This window comes from Rhinichthys klamathensis, unplaced genomic scaffold (genome assembly GCF_029890125.1).
Source record: "Rhinichthys klamathensis goyatoka isolate OS25496 unplaced genomic scaffold, OSU_Roscu_1.1 h1tg000196l_1, whole genome shotgun sequence".
NCBI lineage: Eukaryota > Metazoa > Chordata > Actinopteri > Cypriniformes > Leuciscidae > Rhinichthys > Rhinichthys klamathensis.
In genome coordinates, this window is record NW_026606722.1 from 8,513,750 (window position 1) to 8,534,501 (window position 20,752).

The 20,752-nt window shown below is 38.4% G+C and overlaps 1 protein-coding gene across 1 annotated transcript in view; it reads left to right on the top strand.

Annotated features, from left to right (window-relative positions):
• rbm25b (RNA binding motif protein 25b) overlaps window positions 1-20,752 on the top strand; it is a 32,171-nt gene that overhangs the window by 7,527 nt on the left and 3,892 nt on the right. The window contains exons 9-14 of the mRNA XM_056262845.1: window positions 4,903-5,171; window positions 8,178-8,304; window positions 8,410-8,499; window positions 11,473-11,546; window positions 12,243-12,393; window positions 14,493-14,910. Of these exons, the coding sequence (XP_056118820.1) occupies window positions 4,903-5,171; window positions 8,178-8,304; window positions 8,410-8,499; window positions 11,473-11,546; window positions 12,243-12,393; window positions 14,493-14,910 (1,129 nt within the window). The remainder of the gene's footprint in view (window positions 1-4,902; window positions 5,172-8,177; window positions 8,305-8,409; window positions 8,500-11,472; window positions 11,547-12,242; window positions 12,394-14,492; window positions 14,911-20,752) is intronic.

Sequence of the window (20,752 nt, forward strand, 5' to 3'; positions counted from 1 at the left end):
AATACATGCTAATTTACTCCATATCACAGGTAGAGCACAACAGCCTCTTACACCTAGTTTAGTTTGACAACATACCAGCATGAATAGATATTTAGCCTGTAAACAGCAAAACTTTTATTATATTTAAGATTTAACTTGATATAGTGCAGAAGTTAGGCATCATTTGAGTCCAGAGCATTTTTATCACTGGCTTGTGTAAACTGTAGCGTGGCCTCCATGTTAAGGGTGGGAAATGTAGTCACACATACAATGCATGGACGTTCTGTGCACTTCCCTAAAAGCTAATCTATTCATTAAACCCCACCATTATGATAGAGATCATATGGTGACTAAACCAAGATGAATCTCACAGCTTTGGAAAAAGTAGCAAGGATAGGATGTAAGTATGAGCTTTCCATTTTTCTCTACTTGTACTGGGCGCCCCCTTCAGGAGGGCTTGCACAGGGGCAACTGCACCGACTCGATCTGATATTCTCGTTCTGGGTTTTTAATATCAAGGGGTGTCAAAAGTGTGTGTGTGATCAACTCTACTGTGTTTATAAAAGCGATAAGCTGGGAAACTGCATATTTTCTGGTTCTCCAAGATATGGGCGGCCAGTGAACCTGTGTGGGTCTGCTAGTAAAAGTGATGTTGGTGCTATAATAAATACTGCTGACTTGAATAACAGTGATTTGGCCCATTCGGCTCTTGTAAAAGTAGGGGGCGCCCCTCCACAGCACACGGACTTTCTGAAGATTTTGCAGGTATGAATTCGCTTTGTGATTGAGTCTGCCAACATCTCTCTACATTCCTGCTTGCTTGCTCTCTTTTCTTTTCCTGTTAAGTGTGTCTGTTCACTGAATGTTTACTTTTTTGTGTTCTTTCGTCTTAACATTTTGTACAGCTAAAGTCACACAGAATTACTATAAAACCCCTTTTTTCAAGTACAATAGGATAATTAAAGGATAATTCCGCACTTTGAGTCTATTTTCTAGTTTGTTTTGGATGAACTAGAGTGGTGGACACAGAAATTTTGACTATTTTAGAATCGCCTCTGAGCGCTTCAGAGTGGCTGTCTACCGGCATGCACAAACGTTTCCTTAAAACAACCCTTAACGTTCGTTTTCAAAACTGTGTAACTCACCGAGTGGTTAGTGGTGTTCGTTGATGTTCCAAAACAAGTAGCGTAGCGAAATACAGTGTTTTATTTGGCATTTTGTAAAACGCTTCAGACTCAAATATCGAGCGGAAGTTTATACGTGGTTGTGAGGTATCTGAAAAAATAGTTCCACTATAGCAAATAACACGGATTGAAATCATACATTGCGCCGATATATTTGTTTTTGATCATCAACGAACACCACTAACCACTCGGTGAGTTGCACAGTTTTGAAAACGAATGTTAAGGAAACGCTAAAAGAGTCAAAAAGTCGAGACGGGACCCATCATCAAAATTTCTGTGTCCACCACTCTAGTTCATCCAAAACAAACTAGAAAATAGACTCAAAGTGATAAATACTGGAATTATCCTTTAAGTAACACTAAGTATTACATTTTGACACATCATTCGTCTTGCGCCAGTTGTGCTTAACACATGAATGATTCCTCAAATCATGCAGTTTGAGTTTTTAATTGATCAGAATTACAATTTTGCAAAAAGTCCCATAGACTTGTATTGAAGGAGGGACACGAGCAATATCTGGATATACAGCGGGGGAAATAAGTATTGAACACGTCACCATTTTTCTCAGTAAATATATTTCCAAAGGTGCTACTGACATGAAATTTTCACCAGATGTTGATAACAACCCAATGAATCAGTACATACAAAGAAACCAAAACAAATAAGCTCAGAAATTAAGTTATGTGTAATAATATGAAATGACACAGGGAAAAAGTATTGAACACATGAAGAAAGGGAGGTGCAAAAAGGCATGGAAAGCCAAGACAACAGCTTAAAACTATTAGTAATTAAAAAGCAATCCAACCCCCTGTCCGTGCACATTAATAACAGCTGGTTCAGTCCCAACGGATGGCCTACAAAAAGGTCTCATTGCCAAGGTGTCACACAAGACACATCTCATGATGGGTAAAAGCAAAGAGCTGTCTCAAGACCTTCGCAACCTAATTGTTCCAAAACATAATGATGGCATTGGTTATAGGCACCATTCTAAGCTTCTGAATGTTCCAGTGAGCGCTGTTGGGGCCATAATACGGAAGTGGAAAGACAATCATTTCACCATAAATTTGCCTCAACCACTGCTCCTCGCAAGATTTCAGATAGAGGAGTGAAAAGAATAATCAGAAGAGTTGTCCAAGAGCTAACACCAAGGTGTATGGCGTTTTTAGGGTAATGTGCAGTGCCATTTCTCCTCCAAACATGGTGTGTATTATGGCATCCAAACAATTCAATTTTGCTCTCATGTGACCACACTAAATTCTCCCAGTATTTCCCTGGCTTTTCCAAATGTTGTGCAGCAAACTTTAAACGAGCTTCAACATGCTTTTTTTCTTCAGTAATGGAGTCTTGCGTGGTGAGCGTGCATACGGGCCATGGTGGTGGAGTGCATTACTTACTGTTTTCTTTGAGAACACAGTACCTGCTATCTGCAGGTCTTTTTGAAGCTCTCCACAAGTGATCCTTAGCTCTTGGACAACTCTTCTGATTATTCTTTTAACTCCTCTATCAGAAATCTTGCGAGGAGCAGTGGTTGAGGCAAATTTATGGTGAAATGATTGTCTTTCCACTTCCGTATTATGGCCCCAACAGCGCTCACTGGAACATTCAGAAGCTTAGAATGGTGCCTATAACCAATGCCATCATTATGTGTTGGAACAATTAGGTTGCGAAGGTCTTGAGACAGCTCTTTGCTTTTACCCATCATGAGATGTGTCTTGTGTGACACCTTGGCAATGAGACCTTTTTGTAGGCCATCCGTTGGGACTGAACCAGCTGTTATTAATGTGCACGGACAGGGGGTTGGATTGCTTTTTAATTACTAATAGTTTTAAGCTGTTGTCTTGGCTTTCCATGCCTTTTTGCACCTCCCTTTCTTCATGTGTTCAATACTTTTTCCCTGTGTCATTTCACATTATTACACATAACTTAATTTCTGAGCTTATTTGTTTTGGTTTCTTTGTATGTACTGATTCATTGTGTTGTTATCAACATCTGGTGAAAATTTCATGTCAGTAGCACCTTTGGAAATATATTTACTGAGAAAAATAGTGACGTGTTCAATACTTATTTCCCCCGCTGTATATCTGACTTGACTTGACCAAGGCTGCATTTACTTAATCAAAAATACAGTAAACAACAATTTTCATCATTGATAATAATAATAATCAGAAATGTTTCTTGAGCAGCAAATCAACACATTAGCATATTGATCTATTATCTATATTTTATTTCAGGTTTATTTAAATTACTTGGACTTGTTAATAACCACTGATATATACAAACCACTCAGAACACATAGCAATACTTTTTTTTAATGCGCAAGTCGTTATGTAATATTAGTTAATGAAGACTTGATATAAACTGATCTAAAGATTCACAAAGCCTACTAATCCTATCCTGTCTTGCTTCACTGTTAAATACAACCCAAATTAACCAGTAGAAACGTTATTTAAGAGCAGCGTCACTTTAAATCTAAGTCAATGCAGAAGTGTCCTTTTAATGCATTTATGTAATTGTTTTCGGCTAAATTCCTGTCTTGTCTTGTCTTTACCTCCTGTCTACATGTTCATTTGCTGCTGCTGCTCAGAGTCGCATAACACCCATGGTTCAGCGCTTATAAAATAATTCAGCATATTTTGCAGTAAAATTAGACTCTTTAATTTGTATTTATAATGAATCCATGAGACTTTAGCTTTCTGGGAAGTAGAAGCTGTTGATAGACGCCTCTCTGGACGGATATTTTAATAATAGAGCTGTTGAAATGAGACTAAAGTCGTGGGTGTCATGCTGGGCTTCAGTGCATTTCATAATTGCTCGGTCAGATCCTCTGAGGCCCGTGTCGTCTGCAGTGGGGTAAGCAGTCTCTACACCTTCGTTTGTTGCCTTTTCTATCCAAACCACAAAGAAACTGCAAAGAAAAAGAAACAAATCTTAACAAATACAGTATGCAATGCTCCTGTCACAATGTTTGAAGTTGTTTGTCAGATTGTTGCAAGCAAAGAGAATAGTTTTTATTTTTTTATTTTGTCCTTGTGAATCCTTTGACCTGCTTTTCCTCCCAGGCCTAACAATAAAGGCTTGTAGGGCCACGGAAGCGCTGTGAGTCGCTAGTCAACACCTGTAAGTGCACAAACAACTAGTTTCACAAGGATTGAAGCCTCTTTCTATTGATCATGTGATGAGACGGATATTACAGAGCCCTCAACTGTTTCTCATCTGATTCAGTTGCAGCAATGTCAAATTTATATTTCAAAAGTGGTTTCCAGGTTTCCTTTTATTAATTGCTGAACATTTGCTTGATTTTTATCTGTCATCATACAGGGCGATTCAAAAGTCCAAGACTCCACATTAAAAATTGTATTCGTTTAGATTACGCTTTAGAAAAATTGTAAGACAATCCTGACATGCATGAAGAACATTTTAAAAGTGTGTGATTTCTATCTCACTAGCACTGCCAAACTCTTGGATTTTTTTTTGTTACTAATCAAATAAATATTTGATGATGCGACTCATTTTTCTTAATTTTTCACTCCTTATGTTGATAATATAATAAACTAAAAAATTAAATGCTAATTCGAATAATTTTCTCGTGTGGTCATAGACTTTTGGTCCCTTAATATGAGCGAATATGTGAATGGCAGGGACTGTAAACCACTTCCTCATAAATTGATATTGTGTTATGTACTCATGTTGTGCACGAGCAGTTGCTAATCTGAAAACTTCCCTCCCCGTTTTCCCACAGAAATTGGAAGAAGAAAAGGGAAAGCGAGAGAAGGAGAGGCAAGAGCTGGACCGCGAACGCAAGGAGAGAGACAAGGAGCGCGAGAGGGAACGCGAACGACGAGACCGTGAGCGGGAGAAGGACCGAGAGAGGGAGCGCGAGAGAGAGCGAGAACGCGAGAGGGAGAGAGAAAGAGATCGAGACCGCGAGCGCACGAAAGAGCGTGAGAGAGAGAGGGACTGGGAGAGAGACCGAAGTCGTGACATCAGCGAAGACCGCAGCCGATCCAGGTACAAGAAACGTCGTGTTTGTGTCTCGTTTTCAGTTAGTCGGTTAGTTGACTATTAGGGGACAGCCGTAATGCAGTCAAACCAAAATGTATTCAGACACCTTCAACATTTCTCACATCATCACAGTTTATTCGCTACAGTTTTAGAAAATGGTAATAAAATATGACAAGAACTCAGTTATCAAATTGTAGTATGTAGTAATATCAATTACAGTTTGATATTTTTGTCCGTTCTTCTGTTAGACTCTCACAAATGAGTTATGTTGAATATCTGTCAGCTGTTAAATTTAACTACACAATTAGATAATACATATTTAGGTCAACCGATAACCAAGCAATGCTTCATTTTGTTCAGTCTGTGGTGTAAAAGTCACATTAGCAATTAAAGAAAAAACTAGTGCTTGGGCAACGATTAAAAAATTTAATCGCGATTAATCGCATGATCCCATTGTTACATGCAAAATTGAATAATGAATTCTAAAGTAGTGTATTGCGCACTTTTGATTTAAATGTACTGCTACAAAAGTGCAATAACATGTGGTTTGCAAAAACTTTAAACAAATAATGTGCTTTTATACCAGCAGTATTTCCTTTACACAGTATCAATAAAATATTTCTTGTAAATCTCAACTTAAACATTAACGTAATCAAATCAAATATTTAAACAAAGCTATTTGCCACTGCCAGGGCATTACCTTTTATCTAGCTTGTTAAAACGAGTCCAGTTTTCTTGTTTGTTTTTTTCTGAACAGGTATATTGTATCAGGGAGCAGCAGAAACAGTCTAGTCAAAGGGTCATGATCACTACTACAGATATAAGTCGACCAACGTTACTTCTCTGATAGCAGCTTAGGTTTGGTCATGGCATGCCATGGTTTCCCACGTAAGATTACATTAAACAGAGGTAAAGGTAAAGCCCAATTTATACTTCTGCGTCGAACTCACGCCGTAGCTGTGTAGCGCGCGTACACTGACGTGCATCTCTCCAAAAATGTAACGTCAATTCTACGCGTACCGCAAGCGCTGCGATTGCTAGAACCGCTCCCAGGGTTTCACACTCTCCCTCTGCATGTGTAATTGCGCGTCAACGCGGACAACGACACAGATATATAAATGAAAACCAACGCATAGTCTATAGCGTAGAGGCTCCGGCGTAGGTCCGACGCAGAAGTATAAATCAGCATAGAGTGAGGTGAAGTGGTCGAGCACAGGTGCAGCGACAAGCGGGTGCGTTCCTGTGAAACTGTTGCGGTCATGCTCGCCTCACGCACGCGCCCGCGCGTTGCAGAAGTTGAATTGTCTAACTTTTTGTACTCGACGCGCAGCACAAATCATTGGAAGAGAGACTGATCCTCGGCTCGCTGTTTGTGAGTTTCCAGAATCTAAATAGTTATTAGGACATCAACAGGAGGGAATTCACATGGCAGAGCATCCCCGCTAAACGAAACGCAGGCCTATCAGGTAAAGTTATGTATAATTTTAATTTAAGTTAAAAAGGCTACAGCTGCGTAGCGCACAGAAGCCGTTGCCATGGTTACTATCCATAGAGCGCCTGTCATTCACTCGCGGAGCGCTGTCTCCCTTTCTGTTCACCTGAGGCTGAGAGAACCTGCCAAAGCCTCTCCACTGCTTGTTTGGGTGGGTTATTTGCTGGCTGACCAACATCCCACCACCCCTCCTGTGATAATGGTTTGACTGTAGGCCTATGTGTATTCAGAGCCAGTGAGCAACGGACTTTCAAAATAATAATAATAAAAAAAAACTGCGTTAATGCGCAATAAAAAAATTGTCTGCATTAATTAATAAATGCGTTAATGCGATAACGCCTTAACTTGCCCAGCACTAGAAAAAACACTTCAGCAAAACATGGCCAGGTCTAGGGCTGGGCGATATGGAGCAAAAAATATATCTCGATTATATTTCGCTATATCTCGATATACGATATATATATCGATATCTTTACAGGAAAAATAACCCAACAAAAACTACTGCAAAAACAAATATGCCAAATACCACAGTCTTTTTTTTATTGGAGTGCAAAGAGGTAGGCAGTTCATGTAGTCCAAAGTGCTTCTGCGACATTAAAAAAAAAAAAATCCCTGTATACAAAAATAATAATTCAACGACGGCAATGGCCAGGGTTGCCACCTGTCCCGTTTTACCGGGAGTGTCATTCTTTTTAATAACCTGTCCCGGGAAATTTATCCACTCTCCCGGGACACAGAATGTCCCGGTTTTCGAAAGGCTGTGTGAATATGTATGTTCAAACCGTGTAGCGTGCGCACGGCAGAGAGGGAGAGAGCACCGTATGCACGCGCACGGCAGAGAGGGAGAGAGCACCGTATGCACGCGCACGGCAGAGAGGGACAGAGAGCGAGAGACCTCTAAGACAGCATTCAAGACGATTTTTTTAGACCAGTTCTGTAGCCTCCGGGCTGGTTGCGGGCGCCGCCATGTTGAATGAGACAACACGCGAGGGGAGGGGGAACAAAAGCAAGGAGGCGGGGGCGAGCACAGCGCAGAGAAGGCAAAGTGGCGAAATCAAATTAAATATAAACAATATATCGATATGTCAAAATCCATATCGTGTTTAAAAAATATCTCGATATATTTTAAATATCGAGATATCGCCCACCCCTAGTCAGGTCAAAGTGTCGGAATGATTTTTGGTCCCACATTTTTATAAATTTTACTGGTAGTCGCTGTATGAAGAATGTTTTGATATAATATGTCAGTTTACTTTATTTTGCTCTCCTCACTTACATAAATGAACTATAGTGTCCTGCACACACTAGTAAAAAGAATCTCAAAAATGATATCTAATAATTTTTGGTTTGACTATACACACATTTTTTTCATTTATGTTTATCTAATATTAATGTATAATATTTTTTCTAGAGCTAAAAAAATATATGCCAAAATATTCAGATGTTGTGGGTTAAAAACGAAAGTTCTAGGTCTACAATAAATGACACGTATCACGTGATTGGGTGCGGTCTGTTTTCAGAGAACAGAGTCGCGATAGAGACCGAGATAAGGATAAGAAGCGCGATCGTGAGGAAGATGAAGAAGAGGCGTATGAGCGGCGCAAACTGGAGAGGAAGCTGCGAGAGAAAGAGGCGGCGTATCAGGAGGTGAGGGATCTCTCTTTCTCTGTATTCAGTCTGTCTGATCACATTATTGGATGATTAGCTGTTTTGATAAGCTATTTATTTTCTTTACTTACTGTCTCTCAACAGCGTCTGAAGAACTGGGAGCTCAGAGAGAGGAAGAAAGCCAGAGACTACAGCAAGGAGATCGAGAGGGAGGAAGAACGCCGGCGTGAAATGGTTAAACAACTTTGTTCTCAATGTATTTTAGTCGACCAAATGTTAGTCGACAAGAAGAGGCTTAGTCAATCAAATTGATCCAATAAGAAAACATGATACGATGGTTTACCGAATAGCGACATTTACAGCATAAATTCCTCAATGCGCATAAAAAAAGTCACGTGACTTTGTGATGGGATGGCATAACTGGACTAACCAGCGGACCAATCTCGTTGCACAGCATCTGAAATGCCTGAACTAAGTCTGTCATCAAAGTGGTTCAGTATAATTCTCTCCCAGAACTGTCTTAGGGCGTTTTCACACCTGAAAGTCCGCACCAAGGTCCGAACCAAAGTTCACGTTTTGATACATTTTATACTTTCAGAAAGTTTTGGTTTGGTTTCACATTGAAATTATGCGAGCGCACTAAAGAACTTTACATGACATACGTGCGTCCTGTCGTCATCATCTATGTGGGCTGCATCTTGACATTGATTGGTTTGTAAATGGAAGTGCGTCTGACGTCAGCGTGTTGTCAATTCGGCGGGTAACTTTGACAACATGAATGAACAGACGCATATCGTTGCAACTATATATATATATATATATATATATATGTGTTATTTTTATGGATTAATTACCTGCAGTACCAACTATACACAAGGCTAGTTCGAATTCGCCAAATGAACGTCCTCGTCGTGCGAACATTTTATCCAGTTGACTTCTTATGTCATCAGACCATACTTTAATTAAAAACCTCGTCTCCTCCTCTCCCCATGGCTTACGTTACCACGGCTCTTTTTCCCTGCCACCTTCTGTTTTTTCGACTATGCGGGAACCACTGGATCTTCCTGTAAAAGGTCTGAAAGTCCGAACCATACAGAAATGCCTTCACACTAGAAACAAACCAAACCTTTGTTCAGTTTCATCTGTTTGGTCCGGACCTTGGTCCGGGGAAGGTTTCACACCTGCAATTTTGACCCGGACCAAACTGAAAAGTCCGAAAGTCCGGACCAAACAAGGTAGGTGTGAAAGGGCCCTTACACTAGCCTGGATGCCAGCCGAGCTTAGCCCCGCCCACAACATTTGAGGATGGGAAGTTCGGTCTGGACTTGATCCGTTGTGAAGCAAGTATGCCCGAACCAAAGCTGTTCGGACCAATCAAATCATCAGGGCGGGCTTTATATGATGATGGACAGATGATCAACAGTAACGTAATCATCACGTCACCAAAGAGCCCTTGGGTTGAATTCGTTTACAACAAAGAATGGCCGCCGCTGGAGAACTGAGATGTGTAGATTCAGCCATCGCGTCTGTTATAGAAGATGTAGACAGCGCATTCATTTAAAAGAGGAACAGAGAACTGCGATCAAGGCATTTGTCGATCGGAAAGATGTTTCTGCTGTCCTTATACGAGATTCGGTCTATCCAATGGAGTGCAGAGGCATATTTTTCCTGATTTGGTTGAAACACGCCCCATAATCACAGCCCAATGGAGCAGTATCAGACTCACATTCTGACTAGCATCTGAGTATGACGACGTCAGGCTAGTCTTACACGACTGCGTTCCCAAACAGCAGCATCCCCCTCGAAAGCAAAATAACTTTATTGCGTTTCGTCTGTGCGCTCTGAGACTCAAGTAATTTATTATATACAGTAGCTTCTGCTACCGCAGCAATTTCCATTTTTCTTAGTGATATTTAACACCAGTGAAGTGAAGATTTTGTTCTCTTTGGCCTCATTTACATTGCAGCTCTTGATGCCCAATTCTGATTTGTTGCCTATATCCGATTTTTTTTACCGTCCGTTTACACGTTCTTTAAATTGTGACCCATATCCGAGTCATGTGTTTACACTTGACTGAAACATCGCGCATGTTTAAAGGGGTCTTCTTGCTCAGATGGATGAACACGCAGCGAGATCTCAGGACTGGTGGGAACATACAACATGATCTCATAAAAGTGAGTATATAGCACAAATTTTATTTCTCATGCCATTTATACGCCAAAAATAGTTTTTGCTTGCATATGATACGCACTGTAAACGTGCGTATTAAACGCCATAAAGTGCGTATCATACACGCAAAAACAATTTTTGGCGTAAATGCCACGTGAAAAAAAAATCGTGCAATAAACGCACTTTCATGAGATCGTGGCGGGCTTTAACGAGGAGCAGTGGGTCCGAAATTTTTGGATGAGCAAGCCAACCTTTGATATGTTGTGTCAACATGTGTCCACATTACTCTCCTACGACGACACAATGTTTCATCGGGCCATCCGTCCATCCGCAGATGCGCGTCGGGGTTTCTCTCGTCATTAAACCGCGGAGACGCAGCCTAATGCCTCGGAAAATCCGATCTGCCCGTTTACATGACAGTCGCATTGGCACATATCCGATTTACATCTGATTTATTTCCACATATGAACGAGGCCTTTGACTCACTGAATGGAAACGGTGCTTTATTCGCAAATATTTTATGCAATATTCCAGTTTTGTGTTAATTTCAGTTCAGTTAAATTTGCAACTTTGGATGGAAACATAGCTATTGACTCAGAAAAAACAGGTTTATCAATAAAATGTTCATGCAGTCTCCTTTCTGGTTTTTCGGACACATTTATAATCATTACTTTTGCGCGCGCCTTGTAAAAAGCTTTATGCGTGCACTTAAAGAGCCAAATAGGCTCATTATTATGGTTTAGTATTCCTTTGTAATTGTTAGCAATGATAAATATAATATTCTTTCTCAGCCCTGATACTCAAACTATTTTCCGACGCTACTCCCCCAGTATATGTATTACCAATTAATTTCATAAACGTGCAACCAATTGACTAATAATGAGACAAAATGAAAAACTACTGGTTGACTATACAAATCTTTAGTCTGACACAGCCCTATTGTATTTAAATTAGCAATTTAGCCTGATCTAAAACACATGTATATTATAGAGAATGTTTCAATTTCTGAATGTTTCTTTCATCATATCATCCTCTCAGGCTAAAGAAGGGAAACGGCTGAAGGAGTTTCTCGAAGACTATGATGATGACAGAGACGACCCAAAATACTACAAGTGAGTTCTGTGTGCCACTGTGTGTATAATTTATCTTTTTACAAAACATTTAGAGGCAGATAGATCTGAAATTACATTATTACCTTGGTAGTTAGTTAGTTTTATTTAGTTTTTTAGTTTAGAGCTTTATTTATCCCCGTGGGGCAATTAGTTTGAGCTTACATGGTGCCTCACATAAAACACTTAGCACATACATTCAAATACATTAAAAAAAGTTTATTACATAGCCGTATTGCTTCAGGCACGAAAGTAAATTGACAAGTTTAGAGTTTGACAAGGCAGGATATTGTAGAACAAAACCTTGAAATGTATCAAACATAACACATACTCAAGACAACCTTTTGTACCTTATTTAAAACGAGTTTAAAAACAACAACAACAACAAAAAGTAAAACCGATTCACAGAAAAACCTGAAATACATCAGGCTTCATACAATCAAACCTGTAAGTTATTTATAAAACAATTTAAGAGCACATGGAATAAAAGAAAGTTCATGTAACTGATGGTTGGGCCTCAAAACAATAATAGTATCTCATTGTGGCAGCCTGGGAACTTGCAAACACTACCTTTTTTTTTTACAATCTGATTCTCAGAAATGTAATTTCAGATTTATCTCATGACGTTTTTGAGTACAGTATGCAACAGACCATCTGTATCTGACCTAAACGGTTTCTGTTCCTCTGCTTCGCCTGCAGGGGCAGCGCTCTTCAGAAGCGACTGCGGGACAGAGAGAAGGAGGTAGAGCTGGATGAACGTGACCGGAAACGAGAGAAGGAAGAGCTGGAGGAGATCAGACAGAGGCTGCTAGCAGAAGGACACCCAGATCCAGACGCTGAGCTGCGCAGAGTGAGTCCACGACTGCGCAGAGTCACTCTCTTACTTGTTTTGCAAATATACTTCAAATATATTTATAGTCATTTATTTATTTATTTAAATACATTTTAATCAAGTGAAATAATATACAAAAATATATTCAAATATCGTATTTAAAGGAATTATTTAATATAATTTATGAAAAATTAAATTGGAAAATTGAAATACTATATATTTATTTTTACTTTTATTTGCATAATAATTTAATATGTTGAAAATATAATAACCATTTAAAAGTCCTCATAAAATCAAAATTGAAGTTTTGTTTTTTTGCTTTTAGTATGAATATGTTAGACTGTTCTCTATAAGCTAGTGTGCTCCAGAACAATGACAGAATTCGCATTTAGAAGATATAAGCGTTAAAAACTTAGTCTCTCACTTACGCCAATAAAGATCAATGATTTTGATGACATCACTGCACTTCAGCTTCTCATCAGATTTTCTGTCCAATCAAATGCTCATGTGAATGAAGTCTGGTTTCACGCGAGTATCACGAGAATCGCTGCTGACCAGAAAACGTATCGGACACGTTTGAATTCTGCACAGATTGCTGTATTTTAAAGCGATCTGGAGGAGATTATGAGGAGAAAGGGTTCGACAGACTCTGCATTAGAAACAGCACTGATGAGTAGAAGAGAAAACACCAGTGTCATGAACCAACATAACGTACACACTCTTCAATCTACACATCCTCAGCATGATCACGTTCTCGGATTTCCTTTCATATTAAATCTAAAAGGAGAATCTTTTAGACTGTCATAATCTGTCAAACACAGCTTTACCGAGCTCAATGGCTCTGACTGAGCTGTGATATAAACTAAAAGCTATTGGCTATTTTAAAAAGGGGAGGAGCTACTTTATATGTCCCGCCCTGTCTTCCTGTTTCAGTGGAAATTACGTCAACACATTGAATAATAGAGGGAATGCATTAACGTCACTTCCCCGCCGGAACACGCCCCCCTCAGCGGGACTGAGTGGCAGAAGAGCTGCTGCGTGACTGGAGTTAATAGGGGAAACTGCGTTAACGCGAGTAAAACAAACTATTATCAGTTTAAACTAAAAGTTGGACTCGATATAGTGTTCCTTACAACTTATCTAAGATCCAGTGATCCATGGATATTGACATGCAGCCAGGAATCGTGTTTCCTGACATTTATATGTGCCTGATTTCGACGCCGGGGAAATAAATGAAGACAATTTGCCTGTAAACGTTTTATATAAATACAATATAGATAGGTCTAAATCCGAGTGATCACTTACATTAATGTTATACTGTATATCATCATATCGTCCAGCCCTAAAACTTGTATAGTTTTTTGTCAGTGTTTATTTAAAAACATCCAATTATGCAGAATATAGTCTGTTCTGTAGCTTTTTGCAGTCTGTAAAAATATACAGTACCTCAGATTTCTGGTCAAATCTAGTTGTACAGTCAATCGCAAAGCTCTTTCCCGTTTTAGATGTGTTTTGTGTGATTTTCACGGCATTCACGCTGAAAACAAATGCTGCCGCTCAGTCTTTTTGCCACTTGTGGGCGTGACCGCATTCACTCCGGCCGACGGTGACGTCATGCTCATACCCTCTATACTGTGTATCAGGCACTTCAGTGGGCCTTTAATAAAAAAAATAATCCTTTAAATATAATTATTTTAAAATTATTTTATTTATTTTTTTATGGAAAAATAAATTGATAAATATTTTAAAATATTGTTTTTATAATTGTTATATATTTTATCCATAGAGTCAGTAATTGTACATTATGCTGTCTTTTATCATGTAATTCCCAGTGTTTCATGTCTTTTTTAGACTTTCAAATACTTTCTTTTTTTGCAAATCAAAGTGTTTATTGTGATTTATTGCTGGCTGGTGTGTTTCGTGGCTTCGAACCTTCTTCGTACTTCTGGAACCAAACTGGTCACTGTTGTGCTCTTTTTTTTGTCATATCTTACTGATTTTTTGTTGTGTGTGTGTGTGTGTGTGTGTGTGTGTGTGTGTGTGTGTGTGTGTGTGTGTGTGTGTGTGTGTGTGTGTGTGTGTGTGTGTGTGTGTGTGTGTGTGTGTGTGTTGATCAGATGGAGGAAGAGGCAGAGCGTTTACGGCAGCCGCCCGTGAAGCCTGAGCCTGAGGAGGAGAGAGAACACAAACCCTCTCGAGAAGAGCGAGACCGAGGCAGGGAACGAGACCGAGAACGAGACAGAGATCGGCGTAAGGCAGTCGTAGAAACTCACGTTCACACTCACGTTCCCTCTGACGATGATGTTGAGGAAGGGGAGGAGCTAGAGGATGAAGAGGAGTCTAAACCCTGCCTCAAACCCACCATGCGACCCATCATGTCCGCCCCCTCAGTGTCTTCAGCCAGCGGAAACGCCACTCCGAACACGCCCAGAGAAGAGTCGCCCTGTGGCATAATCATCCCTCACGAGAACTCGCCACCAGAGGTCCTGCTCCAGGACGAGAACCGCCCCAAGATCGGCCTCAGCCTCAAACTAGGTGAGTTTGACTTCAGAAAGGTTTCGGATCAGGATGTCATCATGGCCAATAACAAATAAAAACTACAGTAGTCAACATTTGAAGTGGATCAAAACCTTTCATCAAAGTTATACATGAAAATTGAACAACCCGTTCTTGTCTTAGGACAACTTTTTTGATCCACTTCAAATGTTGACTACTGTAGTTCTTAGTGATTATCAGCTCAGTTTTCACTTAATATCCTGCACTGACACTATTGGAGAACAACAAAACTTGAACTAAACCGAGCGGAACAATCACACTATTGACGTCTGTAGAGCTGCTTTATATCTGAATTGACTTGGTTTCATAATTAATCAATTTTGTTACATCAACACTGTTATTAAACAGATAATAAGAGCATTTATCATAATAATAATAATTGTACTAAATAACAAAAATACATTTTGTTACTATTTGAATACTATTTGAATTTTTCATTATTTTCTTTATTTTTTAATGAAATGTATATTGATAAATATATTCAAATAAATTAAGAATTAAATAATTCATTTAAATACTATAATTGAATATATTTAATCAACTTATTTTTCATTAATTAAACAAAATCTACTTAAATTAAGAATGAAATAATTCATTTAAATACTATAAGTAGTTTTTGTTTAATTAATAAAAAATAAGTTGATTAAATATATTCAAATATAGTATTTGATTGAATTATTTAATTTATTATATATTTCTTTCATATTAACATATTAATTTTATATTATGCTGCTTTATATCTGAATTGACGTTTCATAATGGATACATTTCCGCAACCTCAAAACAGTTATTTAAACTTAATTGAGCTGAATAATGGCACAATTTTCTTCCGTAGTGCTTAAGTTGAATGTGAGTTTGCTTTATACAACCCTCTACAATGCGAGTAAATTTCACTCTGGGCGACTAAAGAATGTCTATTATTAGCCATTGGCTAATATATTTTTTAGATTTTACTCGCCTGTGTGTGTTAGATGCCAATTATAAGTTTAGCATAGATATATTTTCACTCGCTGAACACTGACTGAGCGCTCGAGAGTTTCACTCTCCGTCAAGGGATCTGTACTAGTATTTCAAATTCAGCTCAAATGTATTAGACGTACTGTTTTAGACGTACCGTTAACTCTAGTGTGAAGGCGCACAACTCGCCGTCGTGTTTCTCACACACACGCAAGTGAGTGTGAGAGTCTTACATACCACGCATGCTACATGTAAACGATATTCTTGTTTGTATTTTTCTGTCAAAATAATTGAGTTCATCTGGATTTATTCAGCTTTTAAGAACAAGCAGAAGACATGCTGGTTTCTCGGGTAGTGGGCGGGACTAATGCGCACACGGCAATCTCATTGGATGGCACTCATCCCTGTTTTAATTTCAGCAAATCAGAGCGAACGCTGACAACGTAATTAACATTCATGGACCTAGCAGCTAATGTGTTGTATATTGTCAATATTGGTAGTAGGATTATTATCTTTTAGCTAAAAAAGACTAAATGACCTAAAACACTAAAAGACCAACGATATCTTAAGCACCGCCACCAGTCCTAAGTTCAGTTAAAATGACAAATATGCATTCATGCATAATTATCAAGTTTTAGTTCTAATTACTAAAGTTCTATCATTAAATAATGCGTGATTATCATAATATAATCCTCGATTGACTGATTTTAAGAGTGTACATTTAGATATTTCAAATATGTGCCATTTTACAAAGATAAGCTGAATTGGTGGAATGTGTATATATGTAAGGGTTAATGCCCGACGAGGTGTCCATTGTCAGGTATTAATGGACGACGCGCGTGAACGGTTGCCTCACCGAAGTCCATTAATACCTGACAACGGACACCTCGAAGGGCATTAACCTGCTTATACCATGGTCACTTGCCAAATAACACATTTTTAAAAAATTTGTTTATATTTTAATTAGTTTTACAATGGAAATCTAAGTTTTTACAAACAATAACTTGGTTTCCCTGCAGTGTTAATTTTGTCAGCAAATTTTGATTTAGTTTTAGTCTTAGTCTTTTGACTAAAATGCCATTTAGTTTTAGTCATATTTTAGTCATCTGAATTGTTTTAGTTTTAGTCGACGAAATACAATAACATTTTAGTCGACTAAATCTACAGTAGATTTAGTCGACTAAAATATAATGGGTTTAGTTCAATTGTAATGCGTTAATTTAGAATTTCTCTAAAATTTCCAAACCCATATACTCCCGGAGAAAACATCTATTAACCTGTTAATATGAATGATTTTTAAGTTTGAACATGCAATACAGATACAGATTTAACTGCTGTTACTTAAAACATATCTTAAAATGAAATAAAACCACTTTTCCTAAAGTACAACACAGTCTTCTTTACAATGAATGATATATTCATTCCTTATAACTACTTACACATCATTCTTTATTCTTTCAAGCAGACATATTTATTTGTATGAATTAAATATAATTAATCCTTATTAAAGCTATTAACAAACAGTGAATGCTTTTCTCTTTTTCTTTTGTTGCTTGATCAAAATTAAGGACACGGACCGCATTAGGTTTATTGCCACTGTCACTTTAAGACGTCGGATCATGTCCAATGACATGCGGATACAATTGCACTGATGCACATCTGACACACTCACAGTTTAAGACATAACCAGCATAGTTTACATGAATACTCTCCAAAAAGGACATTTAGACATACTGTTGTGTATTTCTCCATTCAGACACGAAAGAGAGCTCAATTCAGTAGCCTACTCGCGCGCTGTAGGTGTATTGTGCATGACTGCACGCTTCGGGTTAGGTGTGTGCGCACAGAAAACCGCACCGAATAGAGCTCTTTTTTGCATCGTCACTCTTATTCAGAGATCTATATGTCTGCTCTACTCATTCTCCCAGACGTTCACATTTTTTAACGTTTTATGACCGCGGGGTAGATCACGTTACAGTAGCCTACAAATGTGCGCATCTTCCACACACGCAGGACATCAGTTCTGACGGATCGCTTCCCAAATCGTCACTATCTAACATTTTCGTCTAGTTTTTATTCCTTGACGAAAATGTCAATAGATTTTCGTCATAGTCTTTGTCATTCAAAACTAGGTTTTATTTAGTTATCGTCTCGTTTTCGTCTGTGAAAAAATGTCGTTGACGAATAATTTTCGTCGTTATTTTCGTCAACGAAATTAACACTGTTTCCCTGGTTACGCCTGACGGTTTATTGAGCAACCGGAGATATTTATAGTCCGCTCAGCTCGGAGAGCCCTTCAGTTTAGTTAACTTACGAGCCAGAAAGTTAACGTGTTTTTTTTTCATGTAAGTTAGGCTTGTCTAGCCATGGACGTTACACTTTCGTTTCTTTAAACCTATAATTAAAACGCACAGGTAGGCATAGTATACGGCTAACTAGATGTTTGTTTTGATGCAATAAATTGTAAACGTATACTTTGACTGCCTGTTGCTATGGTTACTCACAGCTGATGTAGGCAGCGCATTTATTTATTAATTTCGAACTGTAAACAGTCAGTTTCACCAGAACTCCTTTACTAGGTGTCCTCTGTCACTTTTTAATGGACACCCTGCAGCCAATCAGAATCGAGTATTCACCCAGACCATGGTATAAAGATATATAAATAATAGTATGTCATTCTGGCGAGTAAGCAAAAAAATTTACTAGCCAATGGCGATTTATTGCCAAGGTGTGAATAGAGGGTTGTTTATAACTAATGAACAATGCAACATTGCAAACTTTCACACTGTTATTGATCTAAACTGAATCCACACCAAGCTGACATGAGCTGAATAGTGACAAGATTGTCTTTTTTTATTTTTTTAAACTCTTTATTTGGCATTTTTCTTATTTACAACTCAACATACAAAGACATAGAACAATGGGCACTATATACTGTATTAAATACTAGGGCTGTAACGATACACCAAACCCACGATTCGATTCGTATCACGATTTTTGACCCACGATTCGATTCGTATCGCGATTCTATCACGGGGGCGGGGCTTGTGGTGAAAAAAATAGATTTTGAGAGAAGAAAAAAAATACCGGTATTTTTATTAAATAACATCAGGAAAAACCTGTATAATCTAAACACCAAAGAACAATAATAAGTATCCAAATTATTAAACTATACTAGGCAGTGTAGGCTGCTGCTTTTGGGCTGTGTTCTGTACTCCAACTAAATTGATTTCGGGATGGTGCCGTAGGATATGCATCTGCATGTTGGACGTGTTGCCGGTCAATTGAGGATTCATTTAATGCACTTTCTGAGAATTTATATTTCAAGTTTTGGCTGCAAATTTCACGTCCATAATGCTGAAATTGCCAAATTTTAAATAATTTATCCTCAACTAGTTTTGTGGTGTAGGTCTACGTATTTTATAATGTTAACTTCAAATAATACTAATAGTAATTTAAAGATGTGGTAGTTCTCAGGGCCTGAATTTCGTTTTGGAAAATGGGGGGATCCCCATTTGCCAAAAACGATCTCCCCTTTAGATGATTCTCATGGGGGGGATTTTTTTTGTTTGAGGGGGAGAAAGGGGGGGCATTTTTTCCAAACAAAATTATTACATTTATCTTGCCTAAATGTTTGCGCTCATTGCATTTTTACAATGGGGTAATATTGTTGTTAAGAATTTACACATCACAAGGAAGCTTGATTTAAATTGTTTAATTAAATTGAAAAAAAGTAGCACAAATAAATACAATAGAATAAAGATACAAATAAAGACAATTAAAGAGAAAAGTTTTGAATAGGTCTAACACTAGTATTCATATACAGAAACTGAATAAAGTAATCAAATGGAAAATAACACTGGGTAGTATTTTAGTCCTGAATAAATTAAATACATAGGCTATTAATCCTGATTCCTTTAACTTAAAGCTATCTTTTGTTGTTTGACAACAAAATTAATGACAGACACATATGGCTGCCGTCACTTTAAGAGCTAGTGCACGGATCCTGTGTTCATTATACTGGCATCGTTTTATGCTTATTAAAGACAAAACCAACTATATTTAGAGTATAGCCTACTCACAAAGACCGAAATTGACAATTTTGCGTGTTAAAGCAATATAATCCGCGAAAAATAGTTACTAGCCAGCTGTTTTTGAGGCGGATTTTCTATAAATGAGCGCATAGAAAATAATCTCAGAGAGCGCGCGAGCACTGATTAGTTTAAAATCGCTTGAATGTTTAAACTGGTAAGACTTAAATAGACTTCAGTCACGATGCATTGCTGGCCCGATTGTGCAAGTGAATATTCCGTCATGTCCCGACCTTACAGTCTATGGTCCCGACTCCTGAACACGAGTGTGTATTATCGCCGCAGCTCTTGATGCCTGCCTTGCACAACACATTATGAGAAGAGATAGAAGACGCGCGCGGCACCGCTGAACACTCACGCTGTTTGTGAAATTGCGTCTGGAAGATAGTTGTTAAAAGAATGATTTGATTTTATTATCTGTGTGGATTACAATTGCGGGAATTTCCCGCATTATAAATGGGAGACCTGCGGGAATGATTAGAATTATGCGCAATACCCGCAATCCCGCGCCGAAATTCGAGCCCTGGTTCTGGACAGGAAGTTGGAAGGGGTGTGATCGCGATTCTGCCTTCTCACATCGCGATACAGGATCGTGGACCTGAGTATCGCGATTTCGATTTTATATTGCGTATCGTTACAGCCCTATTAAATACTAAAGTATTAAAATTGTTCCGCTTCTTTATATGCAAACCATTTTGTCCAGCGCTTATTATATATGTGTCCTTTGATATGTAGAAAGTAGGGCTGTCAGTTAAATGCGTTATTAACGGCGT